This window comes from Ictalurus punctatus, chromosome 6 (assembly GCF_001660625.3).
Source record: "Ictalurus punctatus breed USDA103 chromosome 6, Coco_2.0, whole genome shotgun sequence".
Lineage (NCBI taxonomy): Eukaryota > Metazoa > Chordata > Actinopteri > Siluriformes > Ictaluridae > Ictalurus > Ictalurus punctatus.
In genome coordinates this window covers 32,605,540-32,629,251 of record NC_030421.2, presented here as the reverse complement: position 1 = coordinate 32,629,251, position 23,712 = coordinate 32,605,540, and the positions used below count along the sequence as shown (strand labels likewise).

At 41.4% G+C, this 23,712-nt stretch overlaps 1 protein-coding gene across 1 annotated transcript; it reads right to left on the bottom strand.

Moving 5' to 3' along the window:
• Positions 1–484: 484 nt before the first annotated feature.
• Positions 485–22,554, bottom strand: aff3 (AF4/FMR2 family, member 3). The gene is made up of 19 exons (XM_017470863.3): positions 22,363–22,554; positions 21,616–21,894; positions 13,773–13,850; positions 13,610–13,643; positions 13,372–13,420; positions 12,188–12,239; positions 10,787–10,824; positions 10,353–10,536; positions 6,749–8,704; positions 6,547–6,671; positions 6,085–6,220; positions 5,535–5,665; positions 5,351–5,414; positions 3,225–3,361; positions 3,015–3,086; positions 2,584–2,677; positions 2,393–2,442; positions 2,066–2,262; positions 485–1,279 (listed from the first exon to the last, which is right to left on the bottom strand). Exons 3-19 carry the CDS (start codon positions 13,845–13,847, stop codon positions 1,158–1,160), a joined length of 3,516 nt encoding a protein of 1,171 aa, XP_017326352.1. The 5' UTR covers positions 13,848–13,850; positions 21,616–21,894; positions 22,363–22,554; the 3' UTR covers positions 485–1,157.
• Between the last annotated feature and the right edge of the window lie 1,158 nt (positions 22,555–23,712).

The window sequence follows — 23,712 nt, the reverse complement described above, 5'->3', positions numbered from 1 at the left end:
TACAAAAGGTGCAAACATTCACTGATGCTCAAGAAGGTAACACGATATATTAAGAGCCAGGGGGGTGTAAACTTTTGAACAGGATGATCGGTGTAAGTTAGTATTTTGTCTTATGGGAGACATGTAACTATCTTCTTTAGCATCTGAAGGGCAGTACTAAATGGAAAAAAAAGATCTTTAAACAAAATAATAACAATTTACAGTGATTATCCAGTTCAAAAGTTTACACCCCCTGGCGCTTCCAGAATATGCTGGAATACACAGGTTAGCTGATCATGTATTAGGTTAAGGAACTTGGCTCTGTTTTTCTACAGGAAATATTGCACATTACACTGACAATAATTCCAATTTAATCTTACAATTACAAATATATATATATATATATATATATATATATATATATATATATATATATATATATATATATATATATATAGCAATTGCAATTAATTTCTAATAAACATTACTGCACAAAAACAGACACTACTGCACAAAAAATCTTTATAAAAGTCATTTTTAGAAAATTGTTGACAACATTCACAGTGCTTTAAGGACATCAAAATGAACTTATATAAAATACAAAAATATGTCAACCTAACAAACGTGTCCTGTTCACATACATATGCCAGCAAATGCCAAGAGCTACTGAAATAAAACACTTCACTATTTTAAGCCACATCATTCAACATAGTATTACAAAGAAAGAATGATTTCTTCACCGCATTTTATAAAAATGTGGCACATTTGGCAAAGTAACGCTCTTTGTACAGAAGTACAGCTGTGTGACATTACTACAGACATTCATACTTTCTTATGGGACACTTTCTCCACTTCAATAAAATAATAATAATAATAATAAAAAACAAATATCCAAATCCGTGTTCGTATTTGTTGTGGGCTGTTATCTTACGAAGACGGAAGGCTTCCCTGATTCGTCTTAATTGTTGCAAGAAAAAAGTTAGCGAGACCAGCAGTTCATTGAACTTCTCCACAAGAGACTCTTAGGTCCTGTTATACTGTACATTTGTCCAAATAGAGGAATGGGATTCTTAAAATGGGTTCAAGGTAAATGAACTGTCTTTTGTAAAAGCTGAATGTGGGTTCAGGTTCAGTGTGTAATACAGTAGAGCCATCAATGAGGTGGCGGAGTCTGAAAGCTAGGATAAATTGGCACTGATCCGTATCCACTGTAGCCCCTGTCTTGTGTACTGGACTATATGAGCCATGCTGCTGTGTAGGGTCAGGGGTCCAGTCAGTGTGTTCAGATAGTTAAAAAACTCTAGATATACAGACAGAGACAGACAGACAGACAGACAGAGAACAAAAATATACAAATTAGAATTGATGTGTGTATATGATGTAGGCACAGGAACAAAGTTTGTAGCTGTTGCTGCTTAATAAATGATACATATTAAATATTGCATATATGATGAGTATTATGATTATTATTTACTCTGAAATGCCAGTTTACTCTAAAGCCTCCCCAATATGCCGGTGAGTGTAGGTGTACCTATAAACTGGCAACTCTGTATATTAGTAGTTTATATGAAGTAATGTATATTATTCATTATTTCTACTTGATAAATAGTTAATAAATGTATTTCTTTATAAAACAGTTTATTTAACTGCATTTGTGAAATTACCAATGGACCTGGAATTAGTCTTTATAATGTTTTTATACAGTATAAATGTAAATGATTTTATTTACTACTTTCAATCTAACTATACCTGGTTTCTACAAATTCAGTGCATACTGCGGTAACGAAACACAAAATAATGTAAGCTCCACCAGGAACAGTGTCATGATCAGAAAGGATTTACTCTAACAGGCAACATACTGGCTGCTTCCTATATTTACTAGAACAATGTTTGTTTGCTGCCGATGTTACTGGCAGTTAGCAGTACGGTGTTAGATCTTTGAATAGTAGATGTGACAATTTCTTTAAAAAAAAAAAAACGAAACCAAAAATTATTATATACCCTCTCACATAATAATACAATAATTGTGTGATCAGTAAAATGTCTTGTCTTTAGAGGGTGCTGTACTCAGTTATGTTTAACTCACCTTTGTTTTCCTTGGCCAAGGTGTCAGCTACCTCCCAGTACTCATAACTGTAAAGCACACTGTTGGTAATATTGAGGTGATTTGCTGCCATCTGGTGGATACGCTGGGGAATGTTGATGAAAGGGTAGGTGATAGAGCTGCCAGGTTGGGACCCAGTTAAACCAACAGGGGATATGCAAGTGGAAGGCACATTTCCCCTAGAGAAACACACACCCAAGCACACCCATACAAGCACACAAACACAAACACAAAAAGCACTTAGTATCAGTTCGATGTCTAAATCAAGCCCTTGTCTATATTTAATATCCAGGATCGATAAAGCCATACTTTGCACTATCGTTCCAGGGAGGTGGTATGTGAGGCACTTTTGGTAAAGTCTGTAAGACCAGATACAAGAAAATCACTGTAGATAGAACTTAATGTGAAAATCAATATAATACATCAACGGAGGATTTCTCTTAGCAACTTCAATAATTATGCATTACATTTCAGGAACGATTCCGTGTTATAGAGCCTACCTTGAAGTAGTCCGTCAGGGCTTTGGAGTATTTCAGGGCATGGTCTTTTTTCAGCCGGAACATTTGCCAATATAGAAGAGCAAGACAACGGAAACTACAATCCAGACACATAAGAGTGTTTTTTTTTTTTTGTTTGTTTTTTTACACATTGAGATAGCTACACAATGATTTCAGTGATACATTTCCTTAGTATTTAATCATTTGACAAGGATTTTAGGCTCTCTCACACTCTCCCCCTTAATTTAAGTAAGGATTCAGCCAATCTAGATCAAACTACTAAGGCAGTTAGATGCTAAATGGCTGGTAATGATGTGAAACACTTCAGAGGATTACATGTGGGAACCATCACTGTGGATAGGTGGTGCTATTTCAAGTCAACAATAAACATGGGAAAGATAGTTAAATCCAGATGGTTACAGAGTCATATTTACCAAAGTACAGCCAGCTGCCTGTCCTCCTGCCTGGCTCCAGGGCTTGTGTGACTCTTTATCCTCATGGCATATCTACCAAAGACAGAGCACAGTCGTGTAATCACAACAGATTAATGGTTGTGGGTGTATGTGTTAGAGTGTTTTAAAGAACCTAAGGGGAAAATAATCAGAAAAACAGAGAAATGCGAGAGAGAAACACCACTTAATTACCTTATGAGTTCCACAGTTTCTGCATACATTGTATAAGGAGACTTAGCTTCCAGAGGGCCTTCCTCCATGGCCTTGCCACACTCCATAAAGGACAAAGCAGCGTCCACATAATTCACAGCTTTCCCCAGTTTATCCACCTGACAGCAGTGAGAACAAAGGGTTAGGACAACAGAATTAAATGATGGTACAATGTTTAAATCAACTGTGAGACAACTTTAATAGCCATGTACAACCCCGATTCTGAAAAAGTTGGGACAGTATGGAAAATGCTAATAAAAACAAAGAGGAGTGATTTGTAAATGTACTTTGAGTTGTATTTAATTAAAATAAAAATAAAAAAAAACGCCTAGGTATTTGATGTATTACCTAATCAACTGCATAAACGTTTATTCTGAAAGTGATACATGCAACACTTTCCAAAAAAGTTGGGACAGGGGAATTTTAGGCCTAATAGTGATGTGACAAGTTGAAATAAGACGGTGATGTGAAACAGGTGAGGCAATCATCTAATCATTATATAGTATATAATGCCAACTGGGACGGCCAGGAACCTTGGGGTGACTTCTGATGACAGCTTGACCTTCACAGACCACATTTAAACGACTGCACGGTTCATTCTGTATAACATCAAGAAAATCAAAACCCTATCTCACTGAATACGTTATACAGCTACTAGTCCAGGCTCTTGTCATATCAAAACTGGACTACTGCAACACACTACTCTCGGGTCTCCCAGCCAGCTCCATCAAACCCCTTCGAATGATTCAGAATGCAGCAGCACGCCTCGTCTTCAACCAGCCCAAAAGAACCCATGTCACACCTCTCTTCATCTCCCTCCACTGGCTTCCTGTAGCCGCCCGTATCAAATTCAAGACCTTGATGCTCACGTACAAGACCTTGTCTGGAACAGCACCCCCTACCTCAACACTCTCCTTGAGGTTTACGTTCCCTCACACTATCTGCGATCGGTTAACGACCGACGATTAGTAGTGCCTACTCAGCGTGGCTCAAGGTCCCTTTCAAGAACCTTCACACTAACTGTCCCTCAGTGGTGGAATGAACTTCCAACCTCAATCTGGACCGCAGAATCTGTCACCATCTTCAAAAAAACAGCTAAAGACCCACCTCTTCCATGAGCACTTTACTAACCCCTAAAATGCCAAACCCCCACATTATTTAAAAAAAAAAGGAAAACAACTTTACTCTGGCTCTTACACCTCGACTCTGCACACTTTGCTTCTCTAGAACTCAATTATAAATCTTGCATGGTAGCACTACTTGTATTGTTCTCCGCTTGATATAACGCTTTGCTTGTATTTCCTCATTTGTAAGTCACCCTGGATAAAATTGTCTGCTAAATGAATAAATGTAAATATAAATGTAAATATAAATGTAAATGTAAATGTAAGGAGCCTCCAAAAAAGGCCCAGTCCTTCAAGAGCGAGGACGGGTCGAGGCTCGCCGTTCTGCCAACAGATGCGTCAGCGAATAATCCAACACTTTGAGAACAACATTCCCCAAAGACAAATCTGTAGTATTTTGGGCGTTTCACCTTCTACAGTGCACAATATAATTCAAAGATTCAAGGAATCCGGTCAAATCTCGGTGCGTAAAGGGCGAGGCCGAAATCCACTTCTGAATGCGCGTGATCTCCGATCCCTCAGACGTCACTGTCTTAAAAACCGTCATGAGTCTGTGATGGAGATCCTGACATGGGCTCGGGAATACTCTGGTAAACCTTTGTCGCTCGACACCATTCGCCGCTGCATCCACAGACGCAAGTTAAGGCTTTACTACGCAAAGCAGAAGCCGTACATCAACACTGTCCAGAAGCTTTTTTGGAGTGCGCTGCAGTCATCAGATTTGAAATGAGTGTATATTTTCAAAAATAAATGAAATTCACAAAGTGAAACATCAAATAAAGTGTTAATACGGTGTTTTCGATATAGTACAGGGAACTGAACTGAATTTTCAAAAGACTCTTTTTGTTTGTTTTCTTTCTTTTTTTTTTCTTCGCTTTTTCCATACTGTCCCAACTTTTTCGTAATTGGGATTGCATTTTTCTTAAACTACAATGCTTATACTGATGTCATACAGTGGTCACAGTGTCTGTATTGCTAACATACCATAGCATCAGCTCGATGCTTCAATCTTTTGGCTTCATGCATGTAGTACTCTGCATGGTGTGAGCTAAAGTGAAAGGGGAGAAGATTGCGTCGTGATCTCTTGGGCTGGGGATTTAGTGGATATCACTACTGACATTTATATCGATAGGGAAAAAAGGTAACACAGATAATATCGATAACTCACACATCAGTGTAAGGCACAGTTCCTCCGCAGGACGATTCCTTTGCAGAAGGAGCCCAGGTTCCAGAAGTGGGCTGTATGTTTCCTGACACTCCAGCACACTCCGCTTCAATCTTGGGCCGAGCTTTTTGTATCTACAACAGAATTTAAGATAATAAAGGTAACAAATACAGCCCTTCACTTCATGGTCCACTCCATAGCTACACATAAACATATGTTTCCTTTGCTAGAATGTCTAAATGCTCTGAAATGATGGACAGCTTCCTGAGTTCACAGGAATCAGACAGGGATGCCTCATTGTCCTGATTGGTCTGTTGTTGGTGGTCCTCATTGTTTGTTTTTTACCCCTTTCATTTACAGAGCCTCGGACACCATAGAGACCAGATCATTATCTTACGAAAGCTGACAAAATAGGAGAACTTCATCAAACGTAACAAAAAGTGCTCTGACTGGAAATTTCCGATCCAGAACACTTAATTGTGGAAATATCATTTAATTAGTGAACATTAATCGAGGCTAGTAAAAGCATCAAGGGTCAAACTGCATTGTGTACCTGTGGTTTTTTCACAGTGGAGTCTCTGTCTCTTGGTGGGTTTGTGTGTTGCTTGTCTGAATGCTGCATCTTTGAAGCAGATGGAGGAGTGAGTGGGGACAGTGGCCGCTTGGTGTAAACATAATCCGCATGATGACTGTGTATTAAAAAAAAAAAAAAAAAAAGACTTCAGGTCTGGTTCAACTTAGAATACAGTAAGGTGGTAGTTGATCTAAGTTAGCATGAAAGTTCTATTTTTAGACTAGCAAGTGAGAACCGAAGACGTCTTTGTCCATATCTGAACCGTGACTTGGTATATACAAATCTATGCAGATCTGGATCAGTATTGTCCGTATCGGCATAGCCTCTTTTAGGTTTTCTTCCAATGGATTTGACACATGTAAGTGGTCAAATAAATGAACACAAGGGGAATCGTAAATATGCATGTTATGTATAAAAATTTGTATTTGTGTTCAAACATACTCATTCTGCCTGTTGTTGGAATGAGCCTCCTGCTTTTCGATGTCAGCTGAGTGAGTGGGAGCTGGGAGCTTTTCAGTGTGAACATGGCTTCTCTTACTTTCCCTTTGAGTCTCTCCATTCTCAGCCTAGATCAACACAGGAACACACATCAGAAATGACGCCAATAGCTTCACGTTTCTTTGCATTATTCTGATCTTCTAACCTTCCGTTTGCTTTTGGCATCTCCAGTTTCTTGGTCTTGGTGGTACTGATGCCTCATGGAGGTCTTTTCTTTAGCTTTAGCTGTTGATGAAGATGATGAAGAAGATGAAGACCCTCTGTGTGGGACCTCACTTGTGTTAGGGACTCTGGCCAGAAGTGAGAGGTCTATCTTGACGACCAGATTCCTCAGTCCTCTATGAGAGACAGTGGTGGACTGTTCAGTACGGCCAAATGGCACCAGTGTGTAGAGTTTGTGTTTGCCTGGACACTGTTGCCCTTCATCTGGTGAAGCATCATTTGATCTCAACTCAGAGGGTCTGCATTGCTCCTGATGCCTCTGCTTTGGTTTCTGGCTGGATGTAGAGTCCGCAGGAACTTTAGCAACATTTGGGGGCGGACTGGGCTCAGAGTCTGAGTCCGAGGAAGACGAGGAGGAAGAAGAAGAAGTCGAAGAGGAAGAAGAGGTAAAAGGTCGACGAATGGGGCGGACGACAGGAGTAGGAGAGGGTGGGGATAGTGGAGGAGAAGGGTTGGAGTCTATAACTCCAGGGTTGGAGGAGTGCTCTTCACTGCTCCTCCTCCTCTTCTTCCTCTTCTGGTCCTCCCGCTCAGGTCCACTGTATTCAGTTCGGGGCTGATGCTGACTGTTGGTGTGGGGTCTCTGCTTGGGCTGTACCGCCTGCCATTCAGCATTATGCTCCTTCCTCCTCCTTCTCTTCTTTTCTCTTTCTCCTTGGTCTTTTCTCCTCTCCTCTTCCTCCTCCTCTTCCTCAGAACTCCGGACCCAGCGTTGCCTTATCAGCTGCTCCTCCGCCAGTCTCCTGTGTCTTTGAGCTTCTATAGTTTGGACCAGGGCCCTTCCCTGGTCTTTACCCCGGCTATGCAAATCTGGCTCTCGGTCCCTCGGCTTTTGCTCCTTCTGAGAAGTCCTAGTTTCCTCTCTAGATTTTGTTTTGGGTTTTGTGCTGGGGCTGAGTCTCGAGCTAGGTTTTGAGAGAGACCTGGCTGAAATCTCTGGGGCGGGCCGAGGTGGTGGCCTAGAGCTGGAACTGTGGACTGAGTGACTGTTTGTCTCGGTCACAACCTTAAATTTGGGTGTGGGGCTGGGCTTTGGTTTGGAATTTAAACTCTGGTTCAATTTGCTCTTATGATCACTGGGTCTGTGGCTACGGTCAGTGCTGCGGTCAGTGGAAGACAAGTGCCTGGCCTTTGTTTTAGGGCTGAAATTGGACCTGGAACTAGACTGAGACTGATGTGGTGCAGGACTAGACCTGGATTTTGATCTAGATTCACTGCTTTGGGATTTTGACTTGTGTGGAGTCTCTTTGTGAGTTGAGTTGTGTTTGGAATGATGCTGTGATAGGGCAGGTTGTCTAGAATCTTTCTGTCTAGAGTCATTAATACGTTGAGTGTTATGGTCTGGTGGTAACCATGGTCTGACCTTAGGTGGACGCACAGGACTGGAGGTAAATGTAGCCTGTGTAGTAAACCTAGAGCTTTCCTGGTGAACCTGAGTATAGGAATGGATTCTTGGAGAGGCAGGAGCAGAGGTGAGGCTCGGGCTAGGGCTTTTGGGTGGGTGAAGGTGTAAAGGACTGGGACTTCGACTTATTCTTAGGCTAGCACCTGGGCTTGGACAAACACTGGGCACTGGGCTTGGCACAGGACTAATTCCTGGGCTTGGACAAGGGCTATATCCTGGACTAGATCGATGACTATGCCTGGGGCTGTAGTCAAACTTAGGGCTGGGGACAGGGCTCTGGTTTGGGCTGTAGCTCTCTCTTGTCCCAAGGCCAGAATCTCTCTCCCAGTATCTTCCTGGAGATGGTCCTCTATCAGAATCAAAGCCTGCACAAGAGCTGTGACCTCCTCCTGGGTCGTGATCTGACTGTTGGGTTTTATGAACTTTCTCAAGCCACTTGTCCAGCTGCCAGTGTGTCAAGGATGGTCTCTGATTCTGGACATAGAACAAGAGAAAGATTCGGTTCACAAACCGACAGAGAGTATTAAAAAAATATTGAAAATAAGAGCATATGTTAAACGACGTTGCGTGCTTCTAACTGCACAGAAAAGACTCATACTGGAACTCATTCTGCAATCTACGGAAATCTTCAAACGTAAATCGTTATATTGAGATGAACCTGCGATGATGTTGGTGAAATGATAAAATGTCCTTATGATAAGATAGTTATGACTGACCTATGCTGCATGAAACATTTCATAAAAACATAACCTCAATTCAATAGTACGTGCCAATATGCATTTGAATTCCATTTGTTAAATGGGGCAAATTGGTTCGCACAATGTGAGTGAGAGGAATGGACTAAAATGAGACTGTTGACACAAGAGCATGGACTCTGTGACCTGAGAGAGAGAGAGACTAAAAGAGAGCAATATAAATGCAAATAGAAACATTAAACTTATTGATAGAAACGGATTTGTGCAAACAGCTGATACCATACATACAGGGAAAGAGACAGAAGAAGAGCATGAGTATCTGAGGAATGTGACATAAACATCATTCATCTAATCCTTTCACCACCCCTTAAACAGCACCTCAAAACAAGACATCTGAACCAGCACTCTTGACAAAAAGACTCCACACGACAAGCTTTTAAACCTGAAGTTAATTTCTTCCATACACAATCAAACAAAGCTATCTTTCATACCAGCAAATTCAGATTATATCCTAAATGCTGTCTGTCTAAAACTTTGTTAACAATAAAGAAGCAGTTAAGCTCAATCAATATAATAGGACAATACTCACTTGCAGGCATACATAGGAATGAGGGCAGTCTACTTTCCCTGCTTTCCTCTGGTGGCTGACCTGTGCTAATTTAAACGTCCACTGCTCTACTCAAACATCCCCCCTTCCTCATCCCTCGCTCTTTTTCCAGAGAAGACACTGCATCTCTTGTGCCCTCTCTCACTCTCCCCCACCCGTTCTCTCCAACCACCCTCTACCTGGAATGGCACGTTGTTTCCAAGCTTTCCTCCTCAGAGACACTCTATGGCTGTACATAGATGAAAAACATATGGCATCCCCTCCTCTTTGCTGCATGGACTCCCGTATACAGCATGTTCAGCATGTAAAGGAAGCTATGTCACACAGGCACTTTTATTCATACAGTTGAGCAGGTCTCTGTTCCTGGAGCGTGCCGGGTAGCAGACCCTTTCTTCCCCACCCCCTCTGACAATTAACCCTCCCTCCTCCAAAATAATGAACTGAACAGTACAACCATACACTTCAGTTTTAAGTGACAAATGCATACAGACTTCACTCGTGTGATATCAAAAAATTTTTTAATCACTTTTTGTACTCTCCAGTTTTCCCAAACAATTGGGATTTCTACTGTATCCTGTACATACTAAGTCCAGGGAGACTCCACATGTTGACATGACACTGAAACTCTAAATTCCCAGTGGCCTGCAGCCCCTCACCCCCCCTTACTCACATTCCTCATACCCCACGCACTCCTCCAAGTGCTTCCTCCTCCACTCTCCACCATCTATACCTCCAACGCAAAATAACCTCTGGTCGTGCTGGTCAGATCAAAGAACGATCATAGAAGACAAAGGGATGAGAAACAAAAGTGTAAAAGTACCTCTTTGCTGAAGGTAAGAGGCGGTGGCTGGCTGGGGATCTCAGGCTGAGTCTGTGGTTCTGGGCTTGGGCTGCGTGACCGCTGGCTACTGCTCCCAGACTCACTAGAGGAATCAGATCCTGACGAGCCCGAGCTGGAATGTCTTGCCCTCCTGCCATATGTGTGTGTGTGCTGCCCTGACAGACTGTCATTCAACACCCACATACACATATACACAGGCATGAGTAAAGAATCACCACGCATATAAAGTTCATGAAAATGTACAAGTGAACATGATGTGGTTTTTTTTTTAATCTATGAAACTGCAGTATGCACATTCAGACTGAATGATTCATCAGGACTGAAATGACAACAAATGCCCCAAAGTCTTCATATCCCAATTCGTAATGGATGAAATAACACCCTTGTTTAAAAACACAAACATGAACACTTACTTGTGATTTTCGGACCAGGAAGCGGTTTGGTGAGGTCCCTTTATGAAAAAAATAAAAATAAATAATAATAAAGATATTCAATATTTTAATTCAGATATTCACAAGCACTGATCAAACAGAAGACTGATTTGATCAACTAAAGGTCAGCTAATAGAAAGGTCGTAACTCGGAGCATAATATGATGATGAGTCAAGTTGCTGTGACTCATATGCCAAGAGTCCAATGCTTAAAGGCACATACACGGACAGCTATTAAACTTCATAAGATCCCCCCCAACTCTCCGCACACACACACACACACACACACACACACACACACTGACAGGGTACTCCACACCCCAGAACAACTGGAGTTAATAGCGCTGCTTTAAAAACAATTATCCATGTTGTTACAGACTGAAAGCAGCCTTAAATAAATAAAAAATTAGAGGAAGTTATATAGCCACTCCCTAGGAATTAGGTCAAGGCAAAGAGTTAAACGTGTGTGTGTGTGTGTGTGTGTGTGTGTGTGTGTGTGTGTGTGTGAAAGAACATTTGAGTCATATCATATGCACGTCCACACAAGGTCACTGTTTGTGTCTTACAGACAGTCCACAGAATTGCTGCAATTTAACTGTTATTGACCCTGAGCATGCTGAGGCGAAACAGAAACACTCACTCTTCTAATGTACTTCTTTTTCTCTATTTCAGCCTCTCATCACAAAAAGGGAAAGGGTACCCGAGCATGAATGTCTGGCCACATTACTTGGCCAGACACTCAGCAGACACAAGGGTGTTTTCCCACTGCACATTCAAAAACAAAAACTGGCCTAATAAACGCCAGCAAGGGTAACTTGGGATTCTGGTTCCAGTGAATTCTGCACCAACTGGTACAATTAAAGTGACAGGAGGAAAAACGACTGCAACATCATTCTCTGAATGACGACAGCATCACGGTGCACAGTGTGTTTACTCCATCGTTTACCACACGGAAGAAGAACTTGGATATTTTTTTTGCCTGATGGTCTGATTGGTTATATTGGCCATGATCAAAAGTTAACCAGAGTCTCCTCGTCACTCCAGGGGCGCCATTTCCACCATTTTCAAGCAACAGAAAATAACTGGTCTGCTGAAATATTCTTCTAAAACCGGTGACACTGTATTTGTCTGTGTGTATTGTGTTGCACACTGTCTGCATAGACAATCAGCAATCAACATTGATGCAATCCCCACCCTCGAATACCAATAGTTCCTGTTAGTAACAGCACCGATAACTATACAATTAAACCCTGGTTCTGGACAAATGGCCAATGGGACCAGAACTTTCCTGTTTTCTGATGCTGAAGGTTCTGGTATCTTGTGCAGTGGAAAAAGACCCAAGAACACATAAACACGTTTCTAATACTAAACTGCTCACCCATACCTTGTCACTGTCATCCTCATCACTACTGAGCTTCAGGTCGTCAGCAAGCATGCTGAAAAGGCAAGATAACAAGCTGTGAGCCGAGCATCAGTGTCAGTGTGTGTGTGTGTGTGTGTGTGTGCGTGTGTGTATGCGTCAGTACAGTGAGCAGAGCAGTTATGACCCGAGAGTGTGGATGATGAGCATCCTCCCAAAACACACTCATAAACACACCCCTCAGACAACCATTTGCATTGTGATTTGGATGTTGTGTCTGACTGGGCTCTCTCTGCGTGTGTTAATCTCGTCTTTAGTAACTCCACGGAGTTTACGCACTTAATGATGTGTGTATCGAGTTTGGGGAGGATAGAGGTACAGTTGCGATCAAAATTGTTCAACAAAATGATTTTGAAACCGGAGAAGCCGTTATAAGTCGCATTTTCCGTCGAATACGGGGAAACCCCTGGAAGCATCCGTCGTGTTGAACTGCCTTGATTGCTTTTGTTTGATTTGTTCATCGCAGAACCGATGAACGTCTGTAGATTTTCACAACAAACCTGATTTGCAATCAGTGATGAAAATTTTTTGTTGCAACTCTACCATAACCTTCCATACGAACTCAACCTCAGAAGACTTGGTCTCAAGCTGTAAAATTCTTGCTGTCTTCCCCTTTCCTTCTGATTATTTCTCTTTCACATAGTCATTCGGCTCATAATTTCAAAAAAATACAAACGCCTAACCAATATTGTGCTTCTGGTTCCATACCTTTGGCTACATGTACATAAGGTTATTTGTTACAAAATGAAATCCTAGTTTAACATTTCTTTATTTTCTCTTAAATCTGTTCAGTTAAACTGTTGGATGTATTTAGTGTATATTATGGCTTTAAACCTTTCCATCCAGTACGAATACAACTGGCAGATATGAGCAGTTAAACCCATGAGAGTGAGAGTGGATGGGAGAATGTTTTTATATCTTGATGGGGACCAAAGCAGTATTTCCCTAAGAGCGAAATGTTACGGAGGTTAGATTAGGCTTAGGTTTAGAAGGCAGAGCATTAATTAGCTGCTAATTAGAAGGTCCTCACACGGTCACAAAGAGTGCGTGTGCACTGGATAATAAAACTCACAGTCTGGGGCAATCCAGGTATGTAGTGCTAGTGCCTGGATATGCCACCAGATCAGGTGTCAAGGTGTCCCACTTACGATTTGTGAGGGGCCACACGTGGCATCCTTACAGGGGCATCATTCCTTACTGAGAGAGAACAGATGACCGTATGAGAAAATGCGTCTTAGAAAACTGTGTAAATCAACATGTGAAGCATATGAGTGTAACAAAAAAACAAAACAAAACAACATTTCAAGCTTTGTCCACATCTACATTAATACACACATATAAAGAACCAATGAATCAATGAAGAGATGTAGCTACAGGCGGTATTACCTTGTTTCTGCTGAGTGCTGTGGCGTTTTCCCTCCTGCAGCAAGCAGATAAAACATACGATTCACTCAGCAGGTAGTTACACAATCAGCATGCTGTCAGGTAAGAAGGTGTGGATCCTCTGGCCCGGGGTTAACGTGAACGCTATCATATCCCTTATACTCACTTTTGAATCTGAATACAGGAATCGTTCTGTCCCCCCTCCACCTGGGGGCTGCTGGGAAGGCCAGGAGTGGGTCATGTCCTGATGGGATGGAGAGAAGAGGTCAAAGCTTAAGCAGGAGAGGTCAAAAAGATTGAAAGATTCTGTGTGAAATACATACAGAGTGGAAATGCAAGGGTTTTGCTGTCTGAGGTGTGAGACAGAGATGTCCTACTGACGTATCATGTTCCATTTGTAGTTTGCATATCTCAGCTCTGGTACATTTACGTCATGTCATTATGATTGTTGGCCACTAGAGGCCATACCAGGTGGTTTGAATTATAATACAGATCTAGCATCTAGCCAGTTTGAGAGGGTGTCTGTGATTACAGGGACACTTTACTGTATGTATTGGAACTGTCCTAATATTTGGAAAGAAGGGTTGTGAAAAAGTTTAGCACATGTAGTCTCTGTAGGGATGTAAGAAATATTAAGAAATATTATTGATTCAGATACGACTAGGAAACGTAATATTCTTTTTTTTTTTGTTTGGGGGGGGTTGGATGAAACATTGGAATAGACCATGGTTTAGGCCACACCCACTTCTAGCTCAGATCCAGATACATATATTTGCAACATTAAACAGACACAGATACAGAAACAGATCATGGCATTGTATTACAACCATTGTATTACAACTTATTATTTCATATTATTATATAAACAATTACTACTACAGCGGTTAGAACAATTTTACAATACTATTGCAAAGTCATAGCATATCCATTCATCCATGGATCATTTTTATGAATATAGGGCAACAGATCATATGAGTTGAGCAAGTTATGCCCTGCATATGTGTGAGCGCCACTAGGACTGTGATCCTGATCACAGGAAACACAGATGTTATCAAAGATTAACAGTTAATACGTATGCACAGCCACAAATACAAAATACAAACCAACAAAAAAAGTAATCGAATGTTATTTTTTATATTCTATATGATTTTTCAGTGTACATTAACTGTAATAATCAGAATAGCAAAATGTCTGAAGATTACTCAGTCCGTACGGGATTTTTCAGATTTTGTGATTGTTGCAGCCAAAAATGTTTTTTTTTTTTTTTTTTTTGCTGTGATCCCCCCCCCCCCCAAACTTCGGAGTATTTTTTGTGCTTCTTTTTTTTTTTTGCAGAAACATTCTGGAGGTACTGATTACTGAAGAAGTAAGTATAGGGCCTTTAAAGGGATAGTTCACCCAAAAATTAAAATACTGTCATCACTTACTCACCCTCGTGTCGTTCCAAACCCATAAGACTTTCGTTCATCTTTGGAACACAAATGAAGACATTTCTAATGAAACCTAAGAGATTTCTGTCTCTTCATTTACAGTCCATGTAACCAAAACGTTCAAGCTCCAAAAAGTTCATAAAGACATCGTAAAAGTAATCCATGTAACTCCAGCGGTTTAATCCCAATTTTATGAAGAGATACGAATGCTTAGTGTGCGCAAAAAAAAAACCTAAAATTTTATTTTTATTCACAAAAGAACCTCACATCCGCATCGATCTCCGACGCGCGTTCCCGAGAGAACCACGACGCACGCGTGTCATGTTGACGCGAGAACGGATAAAAAAAAAATGCAAGTGTTCCTCTATGTCGAAATCTGCAGACATCTCGGTTACAAAGATTGTCCTGTGTGACTCGGTTTGTGTACAGCGTCCCTCTTCTCTGGACGTTCACCGTCAGTGCACTGCACTGTTTACAGCAGAGGAAGAGGAACGCTGTACACAAACTGAGTCACGTGGATAACTTTTACCATCCCTTTATGAACTTTGTGGAGCTTGAACGTTTTGGTTACTGGACTGTAAATGGAGAGACAGAAATCTCCTACGTTTCATTAAAAACGTCTTCATTTGTGTTCCGAATATAAAGGAAAGTCGTACAGGTTTGGAACGACACAAGGTTGCGTAACTGATGAGAGAATTTTCATTTTTGGGTGAACTATCCCTTTAAGTCCTTTATTATTCAAATTCTCTTGATTTATATATATATTTATATATATATATATATATATATATTTTAAACAAACGTACAATTATTATTATTTCAAGTATTTATCTCTAGAATCTAGAAATATCTGGCAATAGAATAAGACCATTTTAAGTTTGAAATGAGTAAAAATATGCCTAGAAATTGACGTAACGGACTTAATGCTGTTATATAATAATCTCATAATGGGAAAGAAAACTTTTCCTTTTTTCAAAATATCTTCAGTCACTGAATAAGACATACAGTCTAAGCATGTGTTTCTGTCTTCGGTTATATATCAGAATGTCTGCTCTAAGCAAAAATAGCTTCAAACTATTTATTGCATCATCTGTTTTATGCAAGACCTGTGCATTGCTCTGTGTGTTTGTCTGTGTGTGTGTGTGTGTGTCTGTGTGTGTGTGTGTAGCGGATAGGAATTAGTGTGCAGAAAAGGTCGAGTGGTAGCCCGTCAGAGGAACAGATGAGGTCATGTGTGTCATAGGGCAGACATTAGGATAGAATAGAAAAGAGTCCTTCCTGCGTCACACACTCGAAATCTAATCAACAGGTACACTAGAAAAACTTACTCAGACAAGCAAAAGATCAGTATCACGCTATTTACTGAGACATGATACTAACTACCTTAACACTAACCTCAGTGCACACGCACATGCACAGATGTGCGCAGATATTCATGCAAATGCTTCATACATCCAACCATGTGATATTCCTTTAAAAGGAAATCATTCGCCAAGGACACGCACCGATTAAATGCCACACATGATATTGGTCCCGGTTAAGACAACCCATTTCCTCCCATCTTCTCTAACTTATCTTCAGAGCATCTCTCACACAAACACAGTCCTCCCAGTGGAGTACAAGCTTTCCTCTTTCCACTTGTCCTCTGGCTTCATTATATCTCTCTGCCCTCGCAGTCACTAAGGACCAGCTCGTCCCTCTGTTCTAACAACAAGGCTTCCCAGGTGAGGCTGCTCCTACGTGCTGTATTTCTGAATACACGTCTGACTGTTTTTGTTGACTGTTGTCTTTGGACTCACATGCAAGGAGACAAATTTACACGGCGCAGTGGAATAAAGACGCTTCAACACTGATATTGTAGACAGGGAAACTCATACACAAAGCCCATACATGCTTACACATATGCCATTGAATTGAAGGTTGTTGTTTTTTTGTTTTTTTTTAAATCGAGCTCTTGCATTGAGAGTATCTTGAATGGGGGGTGGGTGGGGGGGGGGTGCTGCTCCTTTACCTGTGATGAAGTAAATAACTCCATCGTAAGCTTTGTTTAGAAACCACACACACACGCACACACACACACACACACACACACGCACACACACACATGCACACAGACAGATAAATAGAAGATAATGTGAGCAGGTGATTGCTGGTTGGCCACAGCTGAGTGCAAGAACCACATGTATACAGTGCTGCAGCACCTTTGCATCTTAACGTACACATTTTTAGCACGCTTATGCCTCCGCAACTCTATGCCTCAACATCCTGTGAGATTAAAGATTCTCTCTCACACATACAATAGGCTAAGAAATGAGGAGGGCAGGACTGTACAAAATCTGCAAGCTCTTCTAACCAACATGTAATACAATTCAACAAGGACATCAACTTTAATTCAAATAGAGGGTTAACGATGGCAAGCTGCATCAAGCAAAACCAGTTAATTAAAATTACTGTGCTCAGAAGTACATTACCATGTATCCAGGTCAATTGGGTTTCATTCTGAATATGATTCATTCATTCATGTATTCATTGATAAATCTTCAGTAACTCCTTCGTCCTGCTCAGGGACGCATTTTGGAGACTATGAAAGGAACAAAGCAGGGACACACCCCGAATGAGATGATGGTCCATTACAGGGTGCTCTGAATACTAAATATCATGCTGACATATTTTTAATAAAAAGTCCTGTCCGATTCCCTGCCTGTTTTTTTTTTTTTATTATTATTATTTTTTTTTTTACTGAGACTACCTGCTTGTGATAAACATAGATAAGCAGGCCCCCAGTTTATCAGTACACAGTAAAATCCCTAGTGTTGAATTAACACCCAGAGTGTTCATTTGTGTCCAATGGACTTATATAAACACGGTAGAGTGTGCATTCAACACTCTGGGTGTTAAATCAACATTGGGGATTTTGCTGTGTAGTAGATGACGTCCTTACAGGATAGCAAGGTTATGTCTTGTTCTTGCCAATGTCTTATTCTGGTAAATTAGCTAGATAATATCAAGCTCAGGGATGGGAGAAACCTGGCGCATGTCAATATAAGCCAAAGTCATGTTTTAGATGAAATGTTTCACAGCCAGTGTATGTTTTAAAGCTGAGTGATAAAACAAGAAAAAAAAATCCAGTTTCTTGGATTCATACTGATCGGTTTTTTTTTTTTTTTTGTTTTTTTTTTAATGCTGACCTGACAGTGTCGTGCTTTGCATACTGAGTATAAGAGGCCAGGAAATCAGCTGAGAGATCACTGAAAATTTATTTTCCTTTTCAGGCGCTCCCGTTCGGGGTCGCGGGGGGCAGCGGATCACCTGCGGGCATACATTCGTTCTGGCACAAGTTTGACGCAACCCTCCACATTTATCGGGCTTGGGACTGGCAGTGAAAGTACACTGGCTCGTGCAACCGTCCAATGGCTGGGGTTGCTTCAGTGACCGAGAATCGAACCTGGGCCGCAGAGATGCGAGCACCGCATGCTAGCCACGAGTCCACCAGGGAACCGAACGATCACTGAAAATGACAATTTTGTCTTTGAGGAACAATGCAGTGATTTATTTGCCATGTTGCTTTAGAAATAGGACATTTGCACTCTTTTCACTTCATGTTGGTTAGTGTTGAGTTCATTAGCACAAGTTAGCTTACCACAGGGCAGTGTGTATCATCCCCAAATAGCATACAACTGTGGTAAAGAGTGTCAAAACAGTATGCTGTTGTTTTATATAGTGAAGTGAAATTTAAAACAATAGATAAGAGGTTGGGTGGCATGACATGACATCCAGGTCCCATTCCCGCCTCATGCCCAGTGTTCCTGGGTCAGGCTTTAATTCAACCATGACCCTGACAAGAATAAAGCAGTTACTGAATATGAAAAATGAAGATTTGCAGTTTGGGATGTGGCCTGTGTCTTGTTTCCACTCTATGTTGATTGCAGCCAATCACAGTCAGTATGCAAATGTTCCTCTCTCATTTGACATAGATAAGGTCTGGGATTGTCATCCTTATAATTGAAACACCACAGGAAGAATACTTTTCACAGTATAGCCCCTTTACAATCTTAGGTTCCAAATGGAATACCCTTTTAATGCAGTAGTTTTAGCCACATTATTACCTGCAAATCACAACTGCACGGAAACCATAGGCAAGCTTGAAGTCTGCACCAAGCCTCACCCATCCATATTAAAATGATGTACTTAGAAGACTAACCAATGAGTTTAAACAACAGGTCATGCGTATAAAGGACTGAGTGCTGGTAAAGACAATGTCTGCTAACTAACATCTCGATTAGCACCTAGATATAAAACCATATTCATGTCATTTGTTTCATTTTATTAGCTATGCTGAGCGCTAGGTCTTACTCTGACCCATCAGTCAGGAACTCACTTACCACAGACTCACTGAGCTGTGAAAGGTCTTTAAAACAAAACCAAAGAAACATCAACTTCAAAGCATCTTTGACTGCTAGATAGTGTACAATAGTACAACTAACAAACTACTACATTTAGCATTCATCGCAAAGTCCGTTAACATAGCTTAGCGTTACATAGACTCCGTTCACACCTGACGTTAACACGTGTCCTGTGTGATTTGTGTCCTATTTGCATTTATTTATTCATCTTGAGTAACCACTTTATCTGGGTCAGGGTTGAAGTACTATCATGCTTATGCATTTCTAATAAAAATGTTCTCTATACATGCCTCTCCAATTTCCAGCCTGTTTTATTGAGACTAGCTATAAAGAAAACAAACTGCACTAACATCTAGCCTCTAAGTAAGAGATGTAGTAATACGCTATTAACAAAGTCTCATCACTTTTATCAAACATGTTTACTACAGCAATATTGTGGTGGCAGCAATAGTTTGGTGTCGGAGATCTCAGTAATTCCAATGCAATACCTATAATTACTCTAGTTTTACTTCTTACTATGTTGTACAGTTTCTGTTGTTATAATGCACTTATATCACGTTGTAATTACCACTTGGAAACTTGAAATTTTCCCCTCCCACTCAACTCCCACTCGCCGTTGTGCAATGCAACGTTATAAACAAGTATGACTGAAACAATGGCAGTAGCGTCTGCGGTTAAAGGTATTTTGGAGTGCTGTAGCAGGATTTAACGCTATTTGTGTTTATCATATATGTAATTTGATAGTAATGACTCCCTAATTAACAGTATAGTGTCGTCTTCCTGTCTCAAACCGATGAAAGACATTAAGGTACTAAGTTCCATGTGTGATAACAGCTATAATTTGAGTCTTCAACTCATCATCTTGCAATTACTGGCACTATTAGTCGCTGCAGTTACCTGTCATGGTGTGTGTGTGTGTGTGTGTGTGTGCTCCATGGTAAACAGCGCTAGCAGGTCACACACAGGTGAACCTGGGGGAGCGTGCTGTGGGTAGGGCTACAGGATGGACCCTAGTGAATCCTGTTCTAGTTTAAAATGTAAACTTATTTAAAATCCCTTTGTCATCCATTAGAATGGGGGGAAAAAGAACACAGACGAGACGGATAATTATTAATCTGCGTAATAGTTATAAGTAATACGTAAGCAAAGGTCTCAAAGATCTTTAGTGTCGCACAGTTTAGTTTAGTCTTGTGGTTGTCGAGGTCCAGAATCAACTGTTACACACCATGTTCAACAACAAAAAGCTGTTCGTAATTGATGCAAGAGCGTCTGAAAAAAATGCAGTCAGAAATTCACCGAGCGTCAACTACAACTGGCATGATGTGTGGTGCTCAGATTAGATCATTTTCTTTGGCAATAATAGGGGGCTGTACCTGAGAGGCGCCCGATACGCGCTGCAAAACACGGTGGTTGATCAGTGGTGCATTGGGGCTGTTTTGGGCGGACATGGGCATACATAGCGCCGTTCAACTAGATAATAAATCAAACATACTTTCAAATCTTCCCAAACCCCCCCCCCCCCCCCCCCCCCCAAAAAAAAATAAAAAAAATAAATCCATGCTTTGCAGTGATCATGGAGGAGTGGATCTAGTGGAGTTTTGATGGAGGAGTGGACCAAGATACCACTACAAGTGTCTCCAACCTTGTTAGACCTTACATTAAGAGACTCATTGTTGTTTTTCTCTCGAATGTAGGTGTTAAGAATAAAAATAAACATTAATTTATGAGGCACTCCAGGCTCTGTGTCTATCATAAAGACTCACTCTCTCTCTCTCTCTCTCTCACTCTCTCTCTCTCTCACACACACACACACACACTGTGGTGTAGATTAAAAGACCTAAAGTCATGTACTCACTCATAAAGAAGCGATAACCGATAATGAGCCTTACAATGTGGAAGTTTAATACTTTGAAGTATCCCACCTCACCTCCTCTCATCACTCATATACACAGACCCACTCAGTTCACTCTGTCCTCTCAACACCCCCAACAGCTGCCTTTATCCACCTCTCTGCATGTTTTCCTGTCTGAAAGGGTGACTCATTTTTGGTGCTATGACTAGGAGACTGTGCATGTGAGACAGAGAGAGAAAGAGAGGGAGAGAGAGACAGAGAGAGAGAGAGAGAGAGAAAGAGAGACTACTTCTGCGTTCCACTGATGGTGCTTTGATCACTTACTCATCCAAGCAGATCAGCTCTTCTCTAGCAGAAATGCCTCAGGGGGTTGATGTGATGAACCACCTTTCGAACCTTCTTCAAACTCTTCTTCCTCCAAGCAGGTGCTGATGTGTGTGCATATCCAGCTCCCGACATCAGTCTGTACAATCTCTATCCGCTCAGAGTCCTACAGTTCCGGCGGCTCCTGAGCGCTTCACCGGCGGCTCCAAACGCGGCACGGAGGCACGGTGAGAGCCATGCTGGGACACAGAGAGACTCGGATGACGGAGTGCACCAGCCCTGCAGTGACACAGCAGAGGAAGTCTCAGTTTGAATGTTTACATTTGAATATTTCAGACTTCACCTAATCATCAGCGCGCGCGGCCGCAGAGCAAAACCGAAAACACAAGAACTGCGCTCAGCGCACCTTCAACCGGAAAACGGTTTCAACTGTCAAAACTGTGGTAAACACAGCGATCCCAGCACCGGTACTGCTCCAACTCAAACTACACATCACAACACAAATGAACAATTATAGCCCGCTAAAGTGATGCAACGTGTAGCCTAATGAAGCAACAGTTTAGCCGTATAAAAAAAAACTTTAACGTTCTGGAGGAAATGTGATTTTATAAGGCTTGATGCAAATCGTGCAGCAACAAACCTCACGCAATGTTAAACATTCCAGGAGAACGACAAGACAAACAATTTTGTTTCTGGCTACATGCAATAGAAAATGAAGAGAACGATCAATGAAAGCTTCTCGCTTACGTGTGACGAGTTCAGACGCATGCACAAATTCCTACACGTTTCCCCCGTTTTAAAAAACACAGCAGGCATGGTTCTGTTTTAGTCCTTCCAGTAATCCATCATGGTGCTAGTGCGCTCAGCTGCTCCGCGGTAAACAGAATTAGCGGGTCACGCGCGCGCGCGCACACACACACACACACACACACAGACAGAGGCACGCACGCACGCTCGCGCACACACACACAGGCACGCACGCACACACACACACACACACACACACACACACTAAGAGCCCGGGGAGCGCGCGTGGGCAGGGCCACAGACACAGATACACACCAGTGAGTCCCTGTGCAGCGGCTGTGTCGCAGCTGTAACGGGTCTCAGTGTGAATCGGACGGAACGACAGTCACCAAAATGATATGCAAGCATGAAGCGTCTATCGCAGGGCGTGTTTGCAGTAAACGAACCTACTCTCTAAAAAAAATGGTTCCTAGAAGATATCCGAGTGATTCTGGTCTCAGTGGCGGAACCTATACAGATGTCTCTACACTCTTAAAAATAAAGGTTCTTCAGTGGTTCTTTACAGCACCATAGATTCTGCAAATAACTTTATTCTGGTCAAGAACCATTTTCCATTGTATGAGGTTCTTGAGTTGAGTGGGGCTGGTTCTTCAGAGATTAAATAACTTGTTTATGTTTCATTTTAGGCTCTTAAGAGCGGTGTATCGGTTCTTCAATACACTGTATCATCCCTTAACAGGTTAAACTGAACCATATAAATTCCTTTGTGTGACTGGAAAAGGTTCACTCTTAAGGCATCACTCTTAAGAACGTTACTTTGGTTCCTTAAAGCACCAACTAAGGGTTTTTAGAGAACGTATGATAACATGGTTCCTTGTGGCACTGCTGCAAAGAACCATTTGTGAGTTCTTTAACGCACCAGTGAATACATGGTTCCCTATAGAACTTGAGTAAAAAGATTCTTTGTGTAACTTAAAAGGGTTCTCCTATGGCATCAGGCTGAAAAACCCTTGTTGGTTCTAATTGGAACCTTAATTTTTAAGAGTGATAGCGGCCTTGTTTACTAAAAGAAGACTTAATAAGAGGCCTTACAAGGTCTCTAGGAGTAAATAGATTCACAAAACAGATTCCTGGGTGTGTGCCGAAACCGTCCATCCTCCTCTACACATGTCAGTGTTTTTCATGCCTCGCCATGTTCTGAACCCGCACAATACACCTGCGGTAGCGGGATAGGCAAGAACAAATCTTCACTTGATGCAGGAGTTGCATGTGGATTCTATTATGTAGCGTCACATTATCTCATGTAAAGTCTTCACATGCTGTTGACTGACATCAGTATTTCATTCATAC